Source organism: Meleagris gallopavo, chromosome 4 (assembly GCF_000146605.3).
Source record: "Meleagris gallopavo isolate NT-WF06-2002-E0010 breed Aviagen turkey brand Nicholas breeding stock chromosome 4, Turkey_5.1, whole genome shotgun sequence".
Classification (NCBI taxonomy): domain Eukaryota; kingdom Metazoa; phylum Chordata; class Aves; order Galliformes; family Phasianidae; genus Meleagris; species Meleagris gallopavo.
Window position 1 is genome coordinate 69,261,949 of NC_015014.2, and position 11,423 is coordinate 69,273,371.

At 34.6% G+C, this 11,423-nt stretch overlaps 1 protein-coding gene across 1 annotated transcript; it reads left to right on the forward strand.

The window, feature by feature from the left end:
* The first annotated feature begins 2,466 nt into the window (after positions 1-2,466).
* SPON2 (spondin 2) lies at positions 2,467-9,451 on the forward strand. The gene is made up of 6 exons (XM_003206010.4): positions 2,467-2,935; positions 3,725-3,950; positions 4,339-4,562; positions 4,846-5,037; positions 6,120-6,294; positions 8,404-9,451. Exons 1-6 carry the CDS (start codon positions 2,768-2,770, stop codon positions 8,580-8,582), a joined length of 1,164 nt encoding a protein of 387 aa, XP_003206058.2. The 5' UTR covers positions 2,467-2,767; the 3' UTR covers positions 8,583-9,451.
* The last annotated feature ends 1,972 nt before the right edge of the window (positions 9,452-11,423 follow it).

The following is an 11,423-nucleotide window of genomic DNA, read 5'->3' on the forward strand; positions in this document are numbered from 1 at the left end:
TTTTTTTTTTCATTTTCTCCAACTATGAGATACTGAATTTGGGGTTCTGACGTCCTTTACAGTGTCAGAAACTGATTAGGTTTAGCAGATTCTATTTAAAGAAAAAAGATTGGAAGTCCTCAGGTTGATATTTTCTGACATAATTAGGTGTGTTTTTTCTCTGCTTTTCCCCTCATCCAGCCATGGAGGTGGAAGACAACAGTGCTTATGTATATGTGTGTAAGATTATTAAATAACATTTTGATTTTCTATACTTTATCCAACAAGTTCACTATGGAATTAAAAAATATATATAGAGATTTTGAATGATTTAATCCTCCCTAAGTACTTTATCATAGCTGAGCCCTTATTATGAATAGGAAATAGTTCACTGTAGGAATGGTAAGGGACAAAATCTCCATTCAGGATCAGAATCTGACAGTGAACATGAGGACTAGAATCCATTTTGTTTTCTGAGTACCTTCAAAGTACACTTCAAACTCTATAATTCCAACAGAAGAAAAGTAGGAAAGTACAAGATCTTGCATCAGTCGTGTTCCATTAATTACATATCTGATTTGAAGAAGCTGATAAATTCAATAAATGGGATAATGGAGCTCTAGAAGAAGGAACATAGATCTGGAAGGTATCTCAGGTGCTCAGTTCAAGGCATCATGCATTACTATTCTAAGGGAGAACCAACTAACTTTTTGTTTTTGATACGTCTGTCTAATCGGTACTTAAAAACTTCATGATTTTTCCAAGTTAATGACTTCCAGTGATTCAGTTTCTTTCATCATTTAGAAAGCATTCCCTGTCATATCTGAGCCAAATTATGCAGCCTGCATGTATTTATTGTTCTGTTCCTGGAGACATTCATAACTTGTAATCATAAAACTAGAATGATCTAGTTTGGTGATGTGACTTTTGATAGCAAGTTTTCCTCGAGAGGAAGAGATTTAGTCGGATATATTAAATAGTTCTGTTCTAGATGCAGAGTTGTTGCTTTGTTCTCATTTTAAGTGTTCTCCTGGAAGTATTGCAGCATATGTCAATATGTGTGTTTTTAGCTGGTTCAGTAATTGTGATGATTGAAGATATTAATAACAAAACCATAGTGAAGTTTAAGGATAGTAATACCCTTAAGCCATTTTAACAGTTCTCTGTGCAACATTAATGTTTATGGGATTTTTTGTTGTTCCTCTAGCAGGTTGCAGGGGCTGGGGACCTCACCCACTCCTGATCTGTGTAAGTAGACTCAATTCCCTAAAGAATCTGTGGATCTGCAATTCTGTGCCTAGGAGGGTTAAAACTTGATGTAATTCACATAACACTCTCTAACAAACACTCAAATAACTGATGTAGAAATATCCATAATGTTTCTTAGCAGTATTGCTTAGATGACTATGGCTCCTGGAACAGAACTAAGCTATGGAAAGCGTAGGTATTTTCACTGACATGAATGTAGAATAGAGAAAGAGGTCTTGGAAATAAAGGACACACCCATGCCTGAATGGTCTAACCTGCTTCAGAATTCCCATAATCTATTCAGATATACATGAATCATGGATAGTGGATGCTGAATCTAGCTATATTGAAACTTCCAATGGATTGTGTTTTGCCAGGAGAATAATGTGAGAATAAAAGTGCCAGAGAACTCAAACAACTTTGTTGGTAATCCCCTCCTGGTGGACGATAGAGTATCTGACTTAAACTGTACTCCCACGATGGCCTGGGATTTCCATCTGAAAAATAGCAAGGCTTTTTATTATATTGTTTTTTGTTTTGTTTTGTTTTTCTTTTCTTTTCCCTATGCTGTACCATCTTATTAGATGTCTGTGAAAGTACTTAAGCAACATTCCTCACAATTTCAAAGGAAGGCTCTATGCAAGACTTTCCTCATGGTTCATTGTAAACTTTTGAACTTAATTTCCTTTGCTGATCAGCAACAGTAGCATTTGTTAACCATGTAGGCATGGCACAAAGCTCTTATTTTTCCTATGGGTATTTTAAAAAGGTGCTAAGGAAAATGATTTTAAATAAATATTTAACATTATTTCTTAATTAGGTCCCTGCAGGAAGCATAATTTTTCATAGGCAGTTCAAATAATTGTAGTGAGTATATGTAAGTATTACATATGTAAGTAGTGTTGCAGAGGACGTATGATTTAACTGTAATAATGAGATTTTTATTTGGGGATTTTTTACTCTGAAGACAGCTAAGAAAAATCTCAGTGCTTCCCAAAACCACTCTTTCCAAAGAAACCACAATGTTACAGAGCCCTTTCATCATCCAGCATACGGTACTGTAGAACACAAAAATATACACTGTACTACTTTAAATTAATTCATATTTGCAGGAGACAGTCTGTGAGTATGTGCAATTATGAAATGCAACTTTTTTTCCTCTTGACTTTTTTAGCTGCCTCACCCTTTTTATTTGAACACATACATATGGTGTGTGAGAGTGAGCAAGCTCTCTGTAAATGTTTGGAAGGAGCATCTGTCAGACAATAAAACTTGCAAGAAAACATGCTTCTCATTTAAAGTGTATTTGCTAGAGCTATTCCAGTGTTGGAATCAGTTCATTTGTATAGCTTAGAGGCATTAATAAGGACAGAGAACTGTAAAGTCACCAGAAAATCCAAACTATTAGTAAGAATCCAAGGTATTTTTTAAAAGCATTTCGTCTATTCGACATCACAGTCTTCTGGTAGGAACCTGAACCAGTTGACACAGAGGAAACCTCTGGCAGTCCGTCCAAAAAGATTGCAAGCAAGAAGATGACATGTTTTCTGCAAACCTGGAAAGTCTAAAGATTACAATAATTGTTGGACCAAAGGGACCCTCTTCAGGCATAAATAGCAAGACTCCTACTGTCTTCTCTTGCAGACCAACTCAGCTGCCAGCAAAAGCAGGTGCTCTCCCCTTACCAGTGCTCCAGAGGAAATATTTAGTGAGTATTCACAGCTCTTTTTTATCAATCAATATACTACTAGTGCTTTAGTTCTATTTGCATAGTTTTCTCAAAAGAAAAAAGCATTTAAATGTAAGGTTTTAAGGCTGTTGGTTTAAACAATTGCTGGAGTTCAACAGTCTGAGGCAATTATCATATTAATTTAAAAACAAAGTTTGCACAGCCTTTGACAGCGACTTTTAAAAAAATATTGTTTTTTAACAATTCTGTAGCTTTAACAGTCTGAAGCAATCTAAATGTATTTTTTATGCACCAGTTCCAGAAGTACTTTATATATATTTTAAATGTATTTGATTTTAAATGTTACGCCATAAAATATTCTTTGTTGGACACAAATTTAAAATAAATCATGTCTTTTGGCAAAGTAACCTGCAATTTAATCTTTAGAAGAATAAATATACCACTAATGTTTTCCACAGAAACAGTTGCTACTCTAATTAATTCAAGATGTGTCTCTAATAAGGTTTCAAAAGAAAATCAGAAACAGATTTTTCTCAGAGGTAGTGCTATGAACAAGGTTAGGATATTTTTATTTTCATTAGAAACACTTGTCCGAGGTACAGTTACAGATTTGTAGCATATAGCCTGGAAATATCAAATCTGAAAATATTGGTATGTTTCTAGAAGCATAACAATTTTGGTGCTTGGGATATGAATTTTCTTCTTGTTAAAACTTATGCTTTGTTACATTTTATTAGGTAACTCTTATTCCTTTCTGAGCTTAGAGTGACTAATGTGTCTGCATTTTTTTTTCTCTGCGTGTGGAAGGGAATGGAAAACCTGATGTTTGTCTACTGCTCCTGCAAAGTTATCTGGACGCTGCTTGTAACAATTCTAGGCTATGCCAGCAGCTTGCCTCTGGGTGATGACTCTATTTGCACAGCAGAGGAACTTGCAAAGTACAGTATAATCTTCACAGGGAAATGGAGTCAGACTGCCTTCCCCAAACAGTACCCGCTTTATAGGCCCCCAGCACAGTGGTCATCAATGCTAGGTAAGTGAAAAATGCACAGTTTTAAGATCAGATAAATCTCTTGATCACTGTGATCTCTGTTCTTTTTTTTTTCCTTTTTCTTTTTTTTTTTCTCTCCAATAGTAGATTTTAATATAACTAATGTGAAAAGAAGGAAAATAGCTGAAGTTATTAAGAATAAATTGCAGAAATTGAAATATTCAAAATGCTTTCAAAAATCTACAACTGTTTTCAATTGATTTGTTTTCAATTGGCTACAGCTGAAATAAACAGTGATAAGTCAAATGTTTTAGTGTTCACTCATGCTTAAACACAAATTTGTTTAACCTTAGAAATTAAAAGAGTATCTGAAGAAATATGGACAATCTAAACCAGACTTTTCTGTCATGCAATGTATTCACTCAAATAGGTGTTACTCATAGTTCTGACTACAGCATGTGGAAAAAAAATGAATATGCCAGCAATGGTGTACGTGATTTTGCTGAAAAGGGTGAGGCATGGGTATTAATGAAAGAAATAGAAGAAGCTGGAGAGAAAATTCAGAGTGTGCATGGAATCTTCTCTGCTCCTGCCATTTCCAGTGGCACAGGACAAACCTCCACTGAATTACAAGTGCATTCAAGACATCCATTAGTAAGTAAATATACATACTAACCCTTAACTTTTTTTTTTTTAATGTCACTAGCACACAAAGTTAAATATTTGAGTTCTCATTGGTAGAAATATGATAATGAAAAATGTTATTTAAAAAAAAAAAGCATGTCAAATTTCGGTGAGCTCTTAAGAGGTTCTGTAAAGCAGAAGTATATAAAAGCCCTTTTATTTCAAGAGTTAAGTTACAGTTACAACGACTAGTACTGGAGAATTTCAAAACAAGTAATGCCATAAGTAATGCTGGGTTGTTTTATTTCATAAGGTTTCATTTGTTGTACGAATTGTGCCAAGTCCCGACTGGTTTGTGGGTATTGACAGCCTAAACCTCTGTGAAGGCGACCACTGGATGGAAGAAATATCAGTAGATCTATATCCATACGATGCTGGAACTGACAGTGGCTTCACATTTTCCTCCCCAAATTTTGCCACTATTCCACAGGACACAGTTACAGAGGTAGGTGTGCACAAATAAATTAGAACTCCGTATCTCTGTATTTTGAGTCCCCCACTTCAAAGTTAACTGTCCTGTAATTACACACGACATTCTCTCATGAAATTGATTTCAGTATTTGAGAGTACTGATGCTTGCTCTACCTGGATTTATTAATAGCTTTTGTTCATTCCCTGTATCATTCCAATTTATTGGGTAAATACAGCAGCATCATGAAAACTGGCTTACATTTATTTATGTAGAATATCATAGAATCATTGAATGGCTTATGTCAGAAGGGACCCATTCCACCAATATAATTATTCCAAGATTGTTTTTAACAACTCTTAAAAAACTAGGGAAATGAAAATATTTTCCAGAAATTGGTATTGGTATGTATCCAAACAGGAAAAGTCCAAGTAGGAAATTATACATACTCATGTGGGGAGGAGTTTTCCCTAGAACACGTTGCTGACACCTGAGTCTGTTACATTTGAGGGAAAGGAGCTAGTGGAAAAATGGAACACATCTTTGTTCCTACTGCAGTGACTCTTCTTTCAGTCTTTTTTGCTTGCTCTTTGCTTTTGTCATTTTTGGGTGGTGGGAAACAGAGCATCTTAATTCAAAAGTTTTGAATAGTGGAAGCACTCTGTCCCTATTTTTGTTAAGGTCAGTTCCTTTAAAGCCAAATGCTGTGCTAATGAGCAGTGAGACAAATAACAGAGAAGCTGGAAAACAATCCATCTGGCCTCCTGTACACATATGACATCTGCTACAGCATACTTAATACTATTATTTAATACTCTTGTATTCTGTCTTGTATTAACATCCATGGTATCTCAACAAACCATTCCAAACATTACTCTGTTTTTAGTACTTCCCATCCCAATCCTCCATCCAAAGGTTGGCACAATTCATTGTGCCCAATTCAGAAGTATTTTGCACAAACCATCTGGGATTACCAGAAGTAGTTTTGTGAGCTGGAGCTTACAGAATCCTTTTTTTCTTAGTTGCCAAAAGGAATCAACACAATGCATAAACATGATTTTCCAGTTATTTGTTACTAGAATGATGCGTTTCTTCAAAGTTCCCTTTTTGTTTCACAGATCACTTGTTCCTCTCCAAGCCACCCAGCAAACTCATTTTATTATCCCAAACTCAAAATTTTGCCACCTATTGCTCAAGTAACAATGGTGAAATTAAAGAAAAACCAGTTGGGTTTTCCTATACCTCATCTTAACCAGCCAGCTAAAAGCAATGAAATACTTGACACATACTCAGGTAAGTGATTGGCACTGTGATTTTCTCAATTGAGTAATTTCTGTTCATTCAAAAAATGTGTGGCACTCTGGTAGGTGATGTAGATGAAATAGGTGAGTAGGTAGAATATTCTCCTATTTGCATTGCAATAGTTTCCACACTCACACATGGGAAATAAAACAAGCCAATTGACATAACAGAGAATCTCTGAAAAAATAAGGCATGGATTTCATGCTTGAGCTATGGTTCAAAGACTTGAGTTGTACCACAGTGAAGCTTGCTCAAGTCTTAGTATCACCATAGATCAGTGAATTTTATGACAAATAAACAATATTGATCAGAATAAAACTGATCAAAAACTCCACAGATTCTTTGCAACTTGTAAGTAAATGCTCGTGCTTAAGTTCTTACATGATGATGCAACAGAAGAAATAGTACATACTATATGCATCCCTGGAGATATTTGTGATAGTAACAGACATCTTGAAAATAAAAATATCATTCTCTCTTTTTTTCTTTCCTTAAAATACTAGCAAATAACCTTGTTTAGGTAGAGTGGCATTGGAACATCTGACTCAAGATAGTTTGGAGGATAATAAAAAGAAAATTTGTTCAGTGTGAAAGATAGCAGTTGGTGTCTATGTAGTTATTCCCTTTATACTTTTATGGTAACTTTTTATAAAGCGTAACAGAAATGGTTATGAATAAGACTGACATCCCAAATGCTATTTGAGAGACAGGTATGGGCTAAATCTCCAATGCATTCCTTATATAAATCATGTTCCAAGAAGAGCTTCTCCAGAATAAGTCTGAAGATTAACACGTCTAGCTGTGTCTAAAGACACCTCATGATTGCTAAAATAAAGTTCATTTTCCATGCAGTTAACAATGCACAATTTATACTTGTGTAAGTACATTTCTTTACGAAGTTTGAGTAAATGTTTTTCTATTAGTAAACAAGACAATTTTGAAGTGAGTGCTATGAATCTTACGTCTTTCCTGCAACCTATGAAAGGAACATTTTAGCATATAAATGTAATACAACTCATGCAAAGTACAGTGTTTCAGGAATCATTTTAAATCATGTATCTCTACTTTTCAGCATATTAACCAGTAAATCAGTCTTATCAAAAACATATTCCAGAAGCAAAAGGACACATCTAATTATCAGAGATCAAACCATGTTGCTCATTCCTGTTAGAAGCATGAGAATCGATTATTGTAACAGAAGCAGTCAGTTCCATTGTAAAACCAGAAATTTATACCAGAGGTCACATATTCAGTACAGCATTTAAAGCTGGTCTTGTGCACAGCTGTTTTATGCTCAAATGCTGTAATACAAAGATTTGATGCAATTTCCTGTGACCAGCAGTGTTTTTTATTTAGCCTCTTAAGGAATAAACACCTTTTCTTTTTATGATGGGTATTTTCAGTGGAAGTTTATGTTATGCAAAGTATATTTGAGTTTCTGATTTCTTTAATTGCAGTAAAACTACATTGAAAACACTTTTAGTATTAAAAGGCTTCTAGTTACAGAATAACTTTTATTGGCAAAGGGAACTCTAGGACATGTACCAAAAAAGATTTCCTGATTAAAAAATGAAACTTTCCTTGCTTCTGAAGCAAGAATTAAATGAACAGGAGTTAACTGGAATCCGATCTAAGTACAGGAACAACATATCCCTCCAAAGTAACAGAAATGTACATAAATAAACCAGATAAAAAAAAACGCCCACTTTAATTCCAGTGTTTTTTCTAAGCAATTCAATGACAAATAAATTATAAAATTGACACTGTGTTTTTGAATGCAATATTTTTTAAATGTAATCACTTAAAACATTTTGGGATGAAAATGCTACATTTTCAATTCAATAAAAAATCTGCTGCACTATTGATGTGATACCTCTGACAGTCTCTTGGCTGCAGTAAAAATAATAGCAATGTCCTTGAATTTAGGAGTTGAAAATAGACGTTTTTATTTAAAAGGCAACATATGGATTTCATTAATATCACATGTATTTTTGTATAAGAAAGGATTCTACTTGATCATCATTCCTTAATGCTTTGCCAACTATGTATTTGCCTTCAGCAGAAAATTTTGCAGTTACCTTTTTATTGTGTATTTTCCAGAAACACCACTGGACTGTGAAGTTTCACAGTGGTCTTCCTGGGGTCTCTGCAGAGGTCCTTGCAGAAAAACAGGGACCAAGATCAGAACTCGTTTTGTAGTTCTTCACCCTGCTAATGATGGAACTCCTTGTCCAAGTCTGGAAGAAGAAGCAGGATGTGAACCAGATAATTGTGTCTGAAATAAAGAAAAGATAATAATTTAGATAATTTAAAAGTAAGATAAGTGTAACTAAACCTAAAGTACATGTCATTCAGTGTTCCTTATAATTCAGGTATGCCACACTATTTTGCTGAAAAGATATATTAGACTGGTTTTGAAAGTTGCTGTTTAGTATCAAGACTTTGGGGTGTTACATTCTTAAGGTTCAGTATGACAACAGTACTTCATCATTTACAGATCAGAAAACCCAAATAAATCTCTGTTATACACTCTAAGTTCTTGGAGTACCCTCTAGTGGTAGAAAAGAAGACATTTGGAAAGATTTTGCTTCAGATGTGAAAACCATTCAATCAAAAAATCTTAACTAATAACATTCTTAAATACTGTAATTTGTTGATTTACAACTATTTATACCTAGAAATTAATTTTTTCTCTAAATTATGTATATTATAATTTATTGGCTATTTTGTTGTCTTTCTAAACATGTTTTACTTGCCTTTCTTCAGAAACTACTTCTGTAAATCAGAGTGACCAGATTTTTTGCAGTATGGCTAAGACAATAACACGACTGAGTAAACTCATCTTAAGGCTTATGAATACATGAAAATGTCTTTTTTTTTTTTTCCCTTCAAAAGTGAGAAGAATATCTACCATGAGGACACTCAGCCAACAAAATTACTAGAAAAAAAAAACAGAAGTTTGGATAGCAGTAGAAAAACTTAACTTTAAAAGCTTAACTGAGATTTCAGACTTGACTGATGGTTGGTGTGTGCCCCTAATGAGGCAACTGTCTGAAAAATAGTTCTTAAGACATTAGCACTGTTGGCTGTAATAGAAATTATATAATTCTCTCCGTGTATGCAGTAAATGTGTCCATGTTTCTTTAAATGTGTTTGTCGCTATTTGTGTCACTCTAAACTTTGCAAAGAGAAAACTGAATGAGATTCTAATATTATCTAAGACAGAGGTATACACATATCTAACAAAACACGGTATGTCAGAAAACACTCCAGATGGCAAGCTTTAATGCTCATATAAATGTTTATTATAGAATCAAGATGATCTGTATCCCATAAAGAATTGTGACAACTATCTAAGAAACGAATTTTGAAATTAGACTGTTCAATAGAAGATATTTACAGTCAACTCACAAAACTTTTACAGCACATTGCAATTCTACAAACACACTAAAGCTAAAGTACTGAACAGGAGACAGTGGGTTGCATAGGTTCATTTTGGAATTTTCAACTACAAGAGCATCCTATATTCTCTGTGGAGCAGAAACATGTAAAGGGAAATAAATCTTGCAAATTCCCAAGGGAATTTGAAACATTATCAGGCTAATCTAAGTTGGTCCTGAAATCCTGATGAATGCACAGTTGTTAGAGCTAAAAATAGCAGTTTCTACATTATTTAGTGCATAGTTAAACAATTATCTCCATCTAAGAATACAGAAGCATATACTTAAATATGCTCTGAGGACAGAAACTAAATTCAAATTGACACATCAACTGCTTTTAGACTAAACTCCCATAAGGTTTTGCTGAAGTGCAAGGTATTAGTAGTATTTTTCTAGAAGTTCTCTAAACACTGGAGTTTTGGTTCTTTGCATTTCCAGAAAAACATACATAAGACAGGCAGAAAATATCTGCAATCTGTAGTTGTCTGTGTGAATAGAGGATTTCAGCCTTATAGGATATGATGCAATACTGGAGCAGTCCCAGCATTTACTCAAATTCCTGATGCCAAAAGTTTTTTGGGAGAAGATAGAATAGAAAAGGAAGTAAATATACAATAAGACAACACATTTCAGTGTCAGAAATACTGGGAACAAGGACATTTCTTGACAAGACTGGACACAGTGAGTTCTACTGAAGACTATTCTTATGATAGAACGCATTTCTCATGATGTATGTTTATTAAACTGATTAGAGGGATATGTGTGGGATTGCTTCGTTACTTGTACTTTGAGCACAGCTTTAGATTTATCTTTACAGTTCTGAGACAGCAAAGAAACACAGAGAATCTCTTCCTTACTTTTCCCTTATGTGCAGTGTTACTGATGGCTGGCAGCCAAGATAACATGGCCCTAAACACATAAGATTTAGGGGAGGAAATAGGTAAATTAATTTCTGGGTTAAACTAATCTCAGAAAACACTTAGGGAATAAACTTAAAATGGATTTCAAAATATAGTTTTTTAAAGCAATAATGTTATGTAGGAAAAATCATGTTCGCTGTCTGAGCAGACGTTCTTGCAGCAACAGAAGATATGGTTAAAGGTAAGTGTAGCAGCAAAAAAGTCACCCTGACTTAAACAGTGGTTCTACAAAACACATGGACACCAAATTCAGTACCCATAGTGCAATAGGGTATCTCATGACTGAGTAAAGCTTGTCCACTACCATAGGGAATTCAAGGACATTTGATCTTTCTGTTTTCTGATGAGTAGCAATGCCATCTGAAGCAGTCTACATTTTATTTTATTTATTATTATTATTATTATTATTATTATTATTTGTGGGATGTTGCTTTTCTGCAGACATCCAGAGCCTTGGTGCTTACTGACTAGGAAAAAGTATATTTGTGATAAGTGAGGATACATGAGGGACCGATGTGATTGGTGAACTGAACTGAAAAGATCTCTCACATACTGTAGTGTAAATGCTGGCTATGTAAGCCTTAGGTGGACTGTACATTTAGTTCTTCCAGATAGTCCAAAAGGACTGGGATGGCTCCTGGGGAGTGTGTGTGTCCTTTGTTAAATATCATTATAGGGATGCGTGGTCTTGGCTTCACTGCAGAACAGCTCCAGTGTTCTAGCCACGCTGCAGAAGTGAAGCACAATCACAGATACTAGT

What these genes read in the sequence shown, in the direction of transcription:
- SPON2 (XM_003206010.4), top strand. Translation starts at nt 2,768, where the DNA reads ATGTTTTCTGCAAACCTGGAAAGTCTAAAGATTACAATAATTGTTGGA. An exon ending in TGCTCCAGAGGAAATATTTA is followed by an intron (nt 2,936 to 3,724) that starts GTGAGTATTCAC and finishes TGCGTGTGGAAG; the next exon opens with GGAATGGAAAACCTGATGTT. An exon ending in AATACTTGACACATACTCAG is followed by an intron (nt 6,295 to 8,403) that starts GTAAGTGATTGG and finishes TGTATTTTCCAG; the next exon opens with AAACACCACTGGACTGTGAA.